At 30.6% G+C, this 14,006-nt stretch overlaps 1 protein-coding gene across 2 annotated transcripts in view; it reads left to right on the forward strand.

Moving 5' to 3' along the window:
- LOC134725903 (protein transport protein Sec24A-like) overlaps positions 1–12,697 on the forward strand; it is a 28,137-nt gene extending 15,440 nt beyond the window's left edge. For both annotated transcript variants that reach the window (XM_063590176.1, XM_063590177.1), the window contains 13 exons: positions 525–591; positions 820–984; positions 2,395–2,552; positions 3,074–3,175; positions 4,122–4,245; positions 5,231–5,389; positions 5,844–6,017; positions 6,463–6,573; positions 6,727–6,905; positions 7,368–7,505; positions 8,099–8,296; positions 8,724–8,827; positions 9,531–12,697. In XM_063590176.1, coding sequence (XP_063446246.1) covers positions 525–591; positions 820–984; positions 2,395–2,552; positions 3,074–3,175; positions 4,122–4,245; positions 5,231–5,389; positions 5,844–6,017; positions 6,463–6,573; positions 6,727–6,905; positions 7,368–7,505; positions 8,099–8,296; positions 8,724–8,827; positions 9,531–9,645 — 1,794 coding nt within the window. In that variant the 3' untranslated portion in view covers positions 9,646–12,697. The remainder of the gene's footprint in view (positions 1–524; positions 592–819; positions 985–2,394; positions 2,553–3,073; positions 3,176–4,121; positions 4,246–5,230; positions 5,390–5,843; positions 6,018–6,462; positions 6,574–6,726; positions 6,906–7,367; positions 7,506–8,098; positions 8,297–8,723; positions 8,828–9,530) is intronic.
- The last annotated feature ends 1,309 nt before the right edge of the window (positions 12,698–14,006 follow it).

The raw sequence follows: 14,006 nt of genomic DNA on the forward strand, positions 1-14,006 counted from the left end.
TATGGCTTTAAACAATGAGCAAAGCCCATATTACATAGCTATTAAAGGCCCTTAATCACAAATGGAAAAACAATTTGAAGGAAAAAACTAACATCCCAATTAAGGGGACAAAATAAGACTGAAAAGCAAATATGTTGTACATCAACAAACAACAACCACTAATTTGAAGGCGCAAAACATCCCCTAATCTGGGACAGTGGTGAAATAATACAGCATAAGAATTGATTATAAAAATCAGTTTGAAAAGGCTTTACTCATTAAAAATCAGTTTGAAAAGGCTTTACTCATCAGATGGATATTATTGAATTCTTAGGAACTAGAAAATGAGTTACATTCTTTGTGTAATTTATATAAGGGTGTTCTTTGTCAGATTTTCAACAAAAGAAAGGGGTGTGTAACATATAAAAAAAATGTAATGTTTATGCTGCTTCTGTATATTGACCTATAAATGTCCTATTTTTTAAAGTAAATTTTTATTTTAAATGACATAATTTTCTAAAATCTCAAATTCTTGTGTTTTGTAGTTGCGTCCACCACAACCAGCAGTGTACCTGTATTTACTAGATGTGTCTTTCAATGCAATAGAAACTGGTGAGTACTCTACCATAATATATTTATGTAAAAAGATTAATACAAGACAAGAAAAAATAGTTCTGTTTTCACTTTTAAAGTCATTTGAAGGAATCATATCAAATCAGAATCTATGATATGGTTTAAATTATTCAATATAAGATTTACCTTTAATAGGTGAATCTATAGAGATAAAATAGACACAAGTACTAGTAAAACTTTCTATTGTATTATATGTTTTTATTGCAGGTTATTTGAATACTTTTTGTCAGACATTATTAGATGAATTAGATAAGATTCCCAGTGATTCTAGGACTCAGATTGGTTTTCTGTGTTATGATTGTGCATTATATTTCTTTAACTTGGAAGAGAACTTATCACAACCTCAGATGTTGATTGTTTCTGATGTAGATGGTATGTATAATTCTAGTATTGTAAGAATAAGACAGCTTTATGTAGATATGAACATTACAGCTGTACAGTATCTTTTGACAGTCAATCTTTGAACTGTGTTCATCCAGTGTGAGTGTGCCACTTTTTTTTTAAGAATAGTCATTGTTCCATAACTCCCCAAAAATTATCAGATAGAAATGATAGTCAATAAATGCATTGTCCAGTAGAAAACAAACAAAACCACAAGTAAAAAATCATTCTACCAAACAGTTTTAGAGAGTTGTGCTTCCAAAACTATCATTGTTCCAATATAAAGAAAATTTGTCATAGTTCAATCACTCTAATTAAATTAACTGCATGATATAAACATATCTTACAAGTTTCAAAGCTTTCTGTCAATCAATCAACTGTTGTGTAATACTAGAAAAAAAATATTAAACTTCCCTTAAATGCTGTTAAAATTTGTTAGATTTAAATGACAGAATAGAAGTCAAGAGAATATGATGGCAAATAATGAAAGGTTTCCAGCAAATGACCTCTGAGTTTTAGTATATACTAGAACACAACCGTGATATCGCGGGTCCGTGACTGAATTAAGGTATATAACTATGCGCAAGCCTTATTTTAGTATTAGTATTGTCATCTGCTAAAGTCATGCCGATTATAAGATACACAGTTTTTCTCTGCTTTCAAATCTTTCTGTTTGAACCCGTCGAACTGGAACTTATCAATTATTGGTAATATTAATTATTTGGAAAACAAAAGGTCCTGGAATGGAGTATTTTTTAATCAACAACATTGTCCTATATTAGTTATAAATAAAGATGAATTCTGTGATTCACTGTCAAGTTTACGTCATGTATGCCCACTAACAAATTGAAAACTGTTCCTCATTTTTAGTCTTGTTATCTTAGAAAGTCTTACTGATTAAAATACTACAATAGGTAGCTATTTGACAATTTAGTAGTGTCAACCCTGTGATTATGACCCGTGTATATAGCATATTAACCCTGAATACACCGTTTGGTGGTGCGCCTGTCAGATGCAGAACGTACAGATTAGGTAATGGGTAACAGGTGAATATACTATTGGTATCGGTATCGGACTCGACCCGGAACTTCTTAATTATTGGCAATATTAATTACGTGGAAAACAAAAGGGCCTGGAGTGGTGTAATTTTCAATCTACACCTTTGTACTATATTAGTGATATACAAAGTTGAATTCTATTATTCGTCGTTTTTACGTGATGACGGCTGAAAAATCGGACTTCGTAATTTTAGTATTATAGATAGACTAGATGGTCATACAATGTGGACAATAATACTTAAGAAAAGCCCACAAATTCAACCATGTAGATTTTTGTTATCATTTTATATTGATTTTAAATGAATGTCTTTAAACTGTATCCCTGTTTTACTCCTTCTTTCAGATGTTTTTCTTCCTTGTCCTGATAACTTACTAGTCAATTTACAAGAGAGTAAAGAAATGGTTTCAGATTTATTAAATCAACTGCCAACTCTGTTTGAAAGCAACAGAGAAACAGGGAGTGCATTAGGTGCTGCACTTCAGGCTGCATATAAATTAATTGTAAGTGTACTAGTATATACATTGTATTCTAATATGACTTTCTTTTGTTTTGAAACAAAGCCATGTTCTTATTTCAATTAAACATGGGCTGCACCTGATTGATGTCACAATTGAAATGACAATGTTAGCTGTGTGTTGAACAATGTTGTTGCTCCTTGGAAATTAATTACAATCATTCTAAAAGTAAGTTTACATGTGTCTTGTTCATTTCTTTATTGTCAAACGGTTGATTTTCTAAAAGTTTTGGCTTCATCAAATCAAAATTGATGCCCTTGGAACTCACATTATAGGTTCATTTACTATTGTGATTTCGAAATGACAGACCAAAATGTGAGAAAAATTGTTGTGATATTAAACACGAAAAGCTTCATACAAATGTATGTGTACATTACAGAATGCAAGTTCTTGTTATTGCCATACTCACCATTGGCATTGATGAAAACCTTGCAATAAATTCTGAATTTACAATAATGCTTTAAACTTTATTTTTCATGATATATTTAATATGTTTTACATTATAGCATCCAACAGGTGGTAGAATAACAGTTGTACAGACAGTATTACCTACCATAGGACCTGGTGGACTGGAGAATAGAGAAGATCCTAACCAGAGAACAACTAAGGTACCAAACATTGATCAAATAGAACTGTTATACATACGGAAAAATAAAAAAAATGTTTGTAGGTTTGTTCAAAATAAACACCTTTAAATCTTTGTTAATAAGAAATTGAAAAATCTTCCACTCAAGTATCCATAGGAGCTGCACTTCAGACTGCTTGGATTGAAATTATGTTTAATATTTAGCTCCACATCTCAAGCATTGAAAACTGTTAACTTACAAAATATTATTATGCCTTTCAGTTCAATATGTGTTATTTGAATTTTATGAATATTGGCATGCACTATATAGTTAAAATATTATTTTGTAAAATGTAGATGGATATAATGAGTTTATTCATGGTAAGTTGTGGGGTTGATAAAAAGAGGTTAAATAATTTTTCCTATCTGCTATTGGTTTATACCATCTAGATGAAGTTTACATATTCTTACAATTCTGGCATTTGCTTTTATATACGTTTTATTTTAATAGAATATTTTCAGGTATTATTTACATTCATTCATCAGATCAACTATACAGAGGGAAAAAAGTCCTCTGCATGACATACAATTATATGATACTAATATTGTTTTGCATGACACTTTTTCTCTGAGATAAATATTCTTAGAATTCACATACCAAACCAGAAAAATAACATAACTAGAACAACCAAAACAGTCTTCGACAACTTTGCTGGATTCAATTGCAACCCTTAACCCCAGTATAATCATAAACCATAAGACTATTGATGATTTTCTTGTGTAAAATTACAGAAGATATTTAATCCTGATCCTATGTGTTATAGGGGAGATAATCAAATTAACTTACTTGGATACAGCAATATGTGGTTTAGTCTCTTTCAAGCACTGGGGTGTTACAGAATGTTGTATCGGTTTTGTTTTTCATTATTACTTGTTATATTCTTAACTAAAAGAAAAGTTATATTCATGACTGTTTTATTGTTTTCCAGAATGTAACAAATTTAGGACCCTCTACAGACTTTTATAAGAAATTGGCATTAGATTGTTCAGCACAGCAAGTAGCCGTTGATCTGTTTATGTTGAATGGTCAATATGCAGATATCAGTTCAATATGTAAGTCAACATTGTGGGGAACTTCCTTGATAATTGTTTAACAGTATAAATATTTGTGTATAAAAAAGAAACAGGAAACTTGAGTGTTGTGTCTCTCATACATAGACAATTTTTATGTTATATGAATAACAGTCCAGGAATTAATATACATTTTCAAACTGAAAACTATATTAAAAAAGAAATTGTAAGATTTCCGCGGAACTCAGTGTCTCCCCTTCTTTTGCTGTAAATTGCAGGCTCAAAAAAAAAATTAGGAAAAAAAAAAATCAATAAAAATATTCCCCCCTCTTGATACTATCTTTTTGATTGTATGAAGCTTCTGTCCAAATCCAGTTAAGTTTATGAATCTAATAAATGTTTTCAAAACTTTAACAGCAGACTGTATGTATGTTAACTGGAAGACATATTAGTCCATTTAAAAGTAAAATACAGAAAATGGATTGATCTTTTTACAAAATTTACTTCTAGATACTATCTTATGATCATAAACAAGCTTCAGTTCAAGTTTGGTTGAAATCTAGTATAGTTTAAGAAAGTTATAAAAATTTCAAAAATTTTTAACCACAGAGTGAATATTTGTGGATGCCGACGACGACACCAACAACGATGGAATGTTAGATCTTTATCGACTAAAGTCGAAGGCTCGACAAAAATGATATACAAAAAAACATGTCAATATTTAATGAATCACTTACTTAATGAACAACATAACATAGAAAGAAATTGACATTGAGATTAAATATTTAAGTAACAAAAATTTACCTGAATTGAATGGGATTTCTGATTATTTCCTAGTATTTTACATGTACAATTCATTGCTTCAAATAAAACCACCTTATATTTCCATTATGGGGATAAACAAACTTTGATAAATTTCTAAAAGTCTGGCATTCAAACTTCATAATGTCAAACAAATGTCCAATCTCCATGAAATAAAATATTCTGAAAAAAGTAGGTTTTATTAGATGTATGTCTTTACTTTCAGCCTGTATATCAAAGTATTCTGGTGGTTGTATACACTATTTCCCCTCATTCCATTGTGTGAAGAATCCCTCATTAACAGAGAAGTTTGAGACAGATTTAAGACGATATCTCACAAGGAAGATTGGTTTTGAGGCCGTTATGAGAATAAGATGCACTAAAGGTAAATTCGTTTATCTGAACTTATTTAAGTTTAAAACTTTAACCTGAGGTGTACAAAAACTATGAAGTGCTTATTTGCTAGGTTGAACTTCGTTCACTTCTTACTGAAAATGTAACAGTTTTCTCATATATTAGCCAACAAAATCAATGGACAGGTAACATAAAGATGATAGATTTAAAAGATTTTTTTTTAAGAGGTGTAAGTCATTATAGATTGAAATGTAAGTTCTCATTCAATATAAGGAGAAAAAACAGGATATATTCTAAATTATTGTAATTTTTTACTTAAAAAATGCATATAACTCTACAGCTAGAAATTTAGTATGAACATGCAAGGAATACAGGCGGGATTGCATGAGAATTAAGAAATCGAAATGCATAACATACTTATTTCTCATCGTAATGTCCTAGTGAAATATTTTCTATACTAAAGGAATAACTAATTTATATTACAGGTTTAAGTATCCATACTTTCCATGGGAACTTTTTTGTACGATCGACAGATTTACTGTCATTACCTAACATCAATCCTGATGCAGGGTTTGGTATGCAGATGTCTATAGAAGATGCATTGACAGAAAATAGTGTTGTATGCTTCCAGGCAGCTTTATTGTATACATCTAGTAAAGGTAGGATACCATTAGGAATTTTAGAGTGAAGCAAGAAATATGAATTGCCCACACATTTTCGGGTGTATTAATTTTATTCCCTCCCTACGCAGCATGTTGTGTGGGACTGAAATACTGTGCAAGAGTCTGTTCAGTCTTTTTAGTGCTCAAGGGTACAATTCTTGCTAGATTTTTATAAAGCTTATACTATTAGCAGTATCTCGGATAATTTCTTCAATTGCAGACGATCAAATGTTTTCTCTTTGACACTACAATTTTTATTTAAACCATACCTGATTTGAAACAATAGTAGGACATTATTGTCCAAAATTATCTGAAGAAGGTAATGTACAGAACTAGATCTGATGACCAACCATTCCTTTCATCATATGTCATAGTGGATGACAGTTGTGTAGTTAAAGATCCTTGGAGTCTATAAATTTAAATTTCCAACATTATATTTTAGGAGAAAGACGAATACGTGTACATACCATGTGCCTTCCAGTTACAAATCAATTAAGTGAGATTTATGCTGGGGCTGATCAACAAGCAATTATTGGATTACTGGCAAAAATGGGTGAGTGTGGCAAGACAAAGTATTAAAAGTTGAAATGATAATTTTTACCATTAATTGGTTTTGCTCTGAAATATGTGTACAGAAATGTAAATAAGTTAAAAACAAGGAATTAAAAACTAAAATTTGTAAAAAGTGACTTTTTTCTTTTTACAGGTGCAGACAGAAGTGTAACAGCTACATTACCTGATGCCAGAGAAGCCATGTTAAATGCTTCTGTAGATTCATTATCAGCCTTTGGTAGTACATTACCTTCTTCACAGAGAATAGGCAGTTTACCCATATGTTACTCACTAAGATTATTACCAATGCTGATCTCAGCTATGTGTAAATTTGTAAGTAAATGTAAAGGTGTATTGGGTTACATTAGTATTGATCAATTCCATTGTTTTCACAACCTTATATAAAGTATCTTGTGGTAAGGAATTGGATATTTTTCATTTGTTAGCTATAGTTAATATTGTGTATTTGACAAATTTAAAGCTCATAGTGTTGATAAGTGCATAGAAAGTATAAACCACTGATATACAGGCAATATTTCTTCTTCTTCTTCTTCTTCCTTGCTTAGGACTGGATTCTTAAAAGAATGTTACTTATTCCGTTAGTATTACGTGTGTAGTTCATAGTCCAATTTATAATAATATGATTACTTAGATCAATTCAAAATCTTTTGGAAAGCTTTACATCTCATGTAGTTCTTGATAATGAAAATAAGTCTTGTCTAACATTGTTTACTGATTTGCATTAAACTATCCATTCATAGTTCTGTTATCAGTTTTGCTTTCTTACTATTTCAGACTGCCTTCAGATTTGGTACGACTACCAAACTAGATGACAGGGTATTTGCCATGCAGCAGTGTAAAAGTTTACCTATACAGTATCTTATACAGAGTATATACCCTCACTTATATCCTATACACAAATTAGGTGAAACAGTAAGTATCAAGTTAACATGTACATGAATTCATATCTTATACGAAAACCAAATGTCTGCCAGTATTGCACGCAATATTCTGCTATTGCAAATATGATGACGTCCGATTAAACCAAATGTTCGTAACTATGGTTAAAAAGTGATTTTGAGATTTAATAGAAAAACAAAGGATATGGGGTATCCATCCATGCCTCAAAATCAGTATGTGCACAGCAAAAAACATGCAGGGAGCCGTGCATTAATTACTTTTATAAGTCACAGTGAGGCTTTCAACATAGAGCAATGAAACGCTCACATCACTGCAAGTTTTAAGACAGCTCTAACCGCAGGGATGAGCGATCAGTCTATATCATTTAAAAAGCTTATACTGCTTGCTGTTAGTTAAAATAAAATAATTCAACAATGAATTCATCATGTCTAAGAAAAAGATGGTTTATATATAGGGATTAAATGATTAAACACACCACAAAGGTATCAAACTTAGACAATTATTAATTGCTTTCTTCAGTTTTATTTGCATAATGTGAAATAGTAATGACTATGAATTTTGAAGCAAAAAATAAATATTTAACATAATTTTCGAACATTTTTCAGACAGTAATGACAAAGAATAATACAGAGGTTCCACATACCACAAGGCTTCATCTGTCCTCAGCCAATATTGACCGTCAAGGAGTGTATGTGTTAGATGCATATGATCGCATGTACTTTTATGTAGGAAGTGCTGTTGGTGACCAGTTCTGTCAAGACGTATTAGATGTTCCTAATTTTATGTCAATACCTGAAGGAATGGTAGGAATGCACATTGTTTATCATAAGTTTATCCAAACTTCAATAATATATGAGTATTTATATACATGCATTTATTGCAACAATTTACAAAGTTCTGATTCCTGGCAAGAATATTTATTGCATAGCTGCAAAATCTATCTTTACAAAAACATACTACACAGCAAACAAAAGTAATAAATAGTAATAATTACTGATTTGGTTATACATACACACAAGATTTTCATCAAGGCAAAGATATTTTGTTCTCTCAAAAAAATTGATTAATTTTTGGTTGTATAATGTCCATTGGCTATTAATTCATGAATATTCAGGACAATGCCTGCACTCTTTTACAGGATAATATGCAACACCATGAAAATAAATATCAATGAAATCCATTTCGTAAGAATATGATTACTTTAAGACTATGAATTATAATTTATTACAGATTGATTTACCAGAATTAGAAAACCCGACATCAGAAAATGTTAGAGCATTTGTAAATTATTTATTGGATAATCGACCTAATGGATCAACGTTTTATGTTGTCAGGTATGTAGACATTTTGAAATTATGTACACGAAACATTTATGGTCTTGTGATATTCTGAAATATGTGTCTTTAAATCTGACATTGTAAATCTACAACATGCAAACATAATCCATCCTGAGCAACTTCTAAGGTTACAGTAAGAAATAGACAAAATAGTTGATAACCCAATAACTGAAAAATTAAAAATTTGTATGTGTCACCTTTCTAGTAGAAAAAAGGACTAAAAGGATCTGAAAACAGGGTTTCATTAGTTTTATATTCCTTTCACTTTACAGGGGCTACATTTTGGGGAAATGTTGGCATTAAGACCCGTTATTATATACCAAAAAAACAGCCACTAATCATAAAAGTCTATAAATCTTAAATATGAAAAAGAAAATGTGGTATGATTGCCAATGAGACAACTCTTCAAAAGAAACCAAATGACACAGAAATTAACAGCTATAGGTCACTGTACAGCCTTTAACAATGAGTAAAGCACCATACAGCATATTCAGCCTTTAACAATGAGTAAAGCCCCATACAGCATATTCAGCCTTTAACAATGAGTAAAGCCCCATACAGCATAATCAGCCTTTAACAATGAGTAGAGCCCCATACAGCATAATCAGCCTTTAACAATGAGTAAAGCCCCATACAGCATATTCAGTTATAAATGAGTGTCAACATCAATGAAACAAGTTTTTTTTTATATATATTTCAGAGAGGACAGTAAAATACGCATGGAATTTTTTCAATATATGGTGGAAGACCGGACTGAATCATCAATGTCTTATTATGAATTTTTACAGCATTTGCAAAAACAAGTCAAAAGCTGATTTTGTGATATATAGTGCTTTTAATTTATTGAACAAGATATTTCTATAAAAAGAAATATTCATTTTAAAGACGAAAGTACAGTCTCAAAAGGTTTTCAGATGGGTAAATGGAAAAGTGATTAATATTTTCATGTATTATTACCCAAGTGCTTGCCACAGAATTAGAAGTTGTGTGAAATTGGAAAACTAAAAAATTTAGTGATTATAATTAAACTTGAAATAAATTTGAAATGTTAAATCTATTGTATCGAACACTGAGGAATGGAAGTTGAGCCAAAAAACATTATTTTATTCAGGATAAACATTCATGTGAATTATAATAATGCTGTTGTCCAACAACTGTGTTAACACTTGTTGCAGATATCATTTATTTTGTTCAACAGATGAGTTAAAATTAACTTTGAAAACTGTTACGTTTTTAAAGTCTGTGTAATTTTTGAAAGATTTCACTATATTGTTTTAATCAGTCAACAAATTCTCATGAATATAACTTTAATTGGCAACTGAAAACTATGATATAATGATTGATATATTTTTAAGATGAAGCCTAGAACGTGATAAAAGTTGCAACCAGACGTTGGCATGATGGTGTATAAATATCTTGGTGCCAACATAAAAGGATGCAATTATTCAGTTGTTGATTGTTGTAGTTTAATGTTTTGTCTCATGTTGTTGTTTTATTTTTATGCTTATTTAATGGTATCTACTGACAATATAATTCCTTTTTGAAATTTTTATAAAAAATTCTTAGGAATATTGTCAATAGTTCATTAATTAAACCTTTTAGCACTGTCAATAAGGCCAGTTCTATTATTATGTTTTGTGATATATAACTGACCCCACTGATGAACCAAGACAAATTGTTTTAAATGCTCCTTGTAAATGAAAATGTTATTTCCTGTGAGTTGATCAGTTGTGTCTGGGCAAAACAAATATATATTTTTTACCATCTATTTTTTAGAGGCTCTTGGATTTATGTAGCAAAAGAATAAAATTTCATCAAAGATTGATGACAGCAAATTAATAAACATCAAAATATTCTTGATTTGCTGTGTATTCCAGGCGGTGGTGGTGCATGTAGATTACATCTTTCAGTTTCACATTTTGTGGAAATTGTGTATATTCTCCCATTGTACAATTGTACCATCCTGTGATCTTCAAATTAGATCAGGCCTATTCAAATTTCATCTTTTCTTCAAGTCAAACTTTAGGAATACCATCTAAGGGAAACAACTCAACATCATTGGGCTAAGCTTTAAAAGACATGGAGACCCACAACAATGTTAAATCACTCAATGGAGATATAAAAAAATAAATGGATTTTTATTTAAGGTTAACAGAAAGTAAAACATTATTTGGACTTTTAATTTATGAAAATTTGATTGTGAAATGTACTCTTATTTGCAGTTTTTCATTTCCCTTTAACATTTATACATTCAAATTGTTTTCAAATTGTGTGTTTTATTTTTTTATTTCATGCATGATCAAAACACTCACACCATATTACTCATTATATTTGATTTGTCAGGTGTTTACATCCAACACACTGCACACTTTTATGAAATACTTGTAATTCTAAACTTCTATCATGGAATACATTGTAATGTTATAACTATTTCCTCTGTGATCTCAGCTTGACTGACATTTTGTGTTCTTTATATCTTGCTCATACTGTAATAACAGTCATAGTTAATATATTATTACATAGGGTTGTAACTTACTTACAAAATTTATCTTGTATTTGCTAGCTTATGTATATTTTACCAGCTCCTCCGCTTTATTTCCCATATAATTGCAAATTTGTCACAAAGAATTATCATGGGTTGGATGAGGCACAACTGAAGTTTAATTTAAAGGTCCCAAAAAAACAGTATATAATCTACTCCTTATACTGGAAATGTAATAAAAAGAAATATATTTTACAAGAGTTTTATTTATTAAAAATACAAAATGATTCTTATATGATGGTTACCATTATATACATATACAATGTACAATAATATTTATTTTTTAAAGGATTGAAATATTGGAAAACACAATATTATCATGATTATCAGCTGTTATTGAATTTTAAAGTTATATATTTATTTGTATATTAAAATTTAGAGATTAAAATATTGTAAAGAAATTAAAATAAGTTATTCTCCCCTAGAAAACAAATATTTGATATAGTAATCCTCTTCCTTGGCTTCTCCTTTCAGTGGAATAGTAATACCCAGTCTATAAATGAATTTAAACTGATTAAATATTCTTTTTCTTTAAAATATTAACCTTTCTGATTTCTGTTTCAGCATAAAATAAATATATATACTGTTAAGACATATTTCCATCCAATATCATATACCTTATTGATGCTTCTTATGTAACTCTGTTTTACTCATTGAAACTCAGAAACTTGGTTCATCTAGATTTAAACAACTTCCTTGAGAGTATTGAAGCTTGATTTCGTTAAAAAAATAACATAAAGAGACATCTAACAAAACATGAGCATATGAAGTTTAATTTAGGCTGTTAAAAAGTAAAATTGGTTGTTTCAGGTTTTTGGAAACCAGAAGGTTAATTGTTTCAAATTTCTGTAGGAGTTGGTTAATCCACTAGATGAAATTGAGTTAAGTTTCATTGATTCTGCTTATTTAATTTATTTTACATCAATGCATCCTTTCTTTTCCCAATATATCATCCTACACTATTATTAAGAAAATTATCATTTGTAATAAAATCATATAGAAATGTTCTTCACCCCTTTGTTGTTGACTTGATAACCAGGCACACATTTGTTACATGTAAATACATGTTAAAAATATCTATGTGTATAATGTACACCTAAATATGTGAATAATTGTAATATATTTAAGAGTATTTGGTAAAGATGTTTCTGTTGTATAGTTTATAAACTAGACAGATACTTTGACGAATGGTTGATAGAAAGAGATATTTTAGGTGAATGTGGTGCTTTATTGTGTACTACGGTATGTTTTATCAACAATTATTGTAGATTTCATGCAAAGTTGTAAAATACCTGTTCATAAAATAAATTATCCTATTATATGCATATTTTGTTTGTCTTTTCATATGATTTTCTTACATGATTAGTTTTAGCTCACTTTGTCCTTATGGCCATGAAGGCTTTTCTCATCACTTGGCCATCATGTTCTCACAATGGTCATTATTTGGTTACGTTAAGAAAAGCTATTCTCTTCTGAAACAGGGGCGTAGCTAGGTATTTAGTCAACTGTAGGCACCAATTGGCAGGGGGGGTCTGGGGGCTGCATAAGGCCCCCAGCAGGTCCAAGGCGAAGTCCCCAGACGGAAAACCGTTTTCAGCGTTTTAGCTGCAAAATTTTATGTACAAAAATATTAAATTTACATAAACACTGATACTACTCATATATAATAGAACTATCCTTTTATCTAGACATCAACCATCAATCTTTTAGAACACAAACAGACATAGTCGATGCCTAAAAAAAATCAAGAAATTTGTATTTCTTTATAGCCTCTACTGTGAAAGACTAGTGTACACATGACATTCCATAATTTAAGAGTTTTGACAACTTCACTGGCTTTTATCTACAGATAACATTGTATATTTTTTTTAATAAAAAAAAATATCTGAAAAAAATTTGTGTAGGCACGAGCTACACCCCTGTGAAACTAATGGGCCAAAAGCCAAATAAGACCACAATCTTGTGTTTTCTAATTCAATAAGAATGTATCCATGATACACAGATGCCCCATTCGCACTCACAGTGCTTGCACTATCATTTTCCATGTTCAGTGGACGTGAAATAGTGGTCAAAACTTTAATTTGGCATTAAATTTAGAAAGATCATATCATAGGGAACATGTGTACTAAGTTTCAAGTTGATTGGACTTCAACTTCATCAAAAACAACCTTGACCAAAAACTTTAACCTGAAGTGGGACGAACAGATGAATGAACAGACGAACGGATCTACAGACCAGAAAACATAATGCCCCTCTACTATCGTAGGTATGGCATAAAAAAAGCAATACTGGATGATGTAGCTGCATTGCTGCATGTAATTGATTAGAGTATACTGGAAGATTAACTGATCATTCCTTTTCACTGAAACCAAGAAAAGTTTGACAAGAACTTTCCTTGAGCAAAAAGTGTTGTAAAATATCAAACTATCAGCAAACAGGAAGTGAATAAATTTCTGATATGAAAATTAATAATGTGTTGTCTGATCCTGCCTGCTAACAATCATTGTTGCCTAGCCTTATCCCAGAAAAATTAATAATGTGTTGTCTGATCCTGCCTGCTAACAATCATTGTTGCCTAGCCTTATCCCAGAAAAATTAATAATGTGTTGTCTAATCCTGCCTGCCGACAATCAT

This window comes from Mytilus trossulus, chromosome 7 (assembly GCF_036588685.1).
Source record: "Mytilus trossulus isolate FHL-02 chromosome 7, PNRI_Mtr1.1.1.hap1, whole genome shotgun sequence".
Classification (NCBI taxonomy): Eukaryota; Metazoa; Mollusca; class Bivalvia; order Mytilida; family Mytilidae; genus Mytilus; species Mytilus trossulus.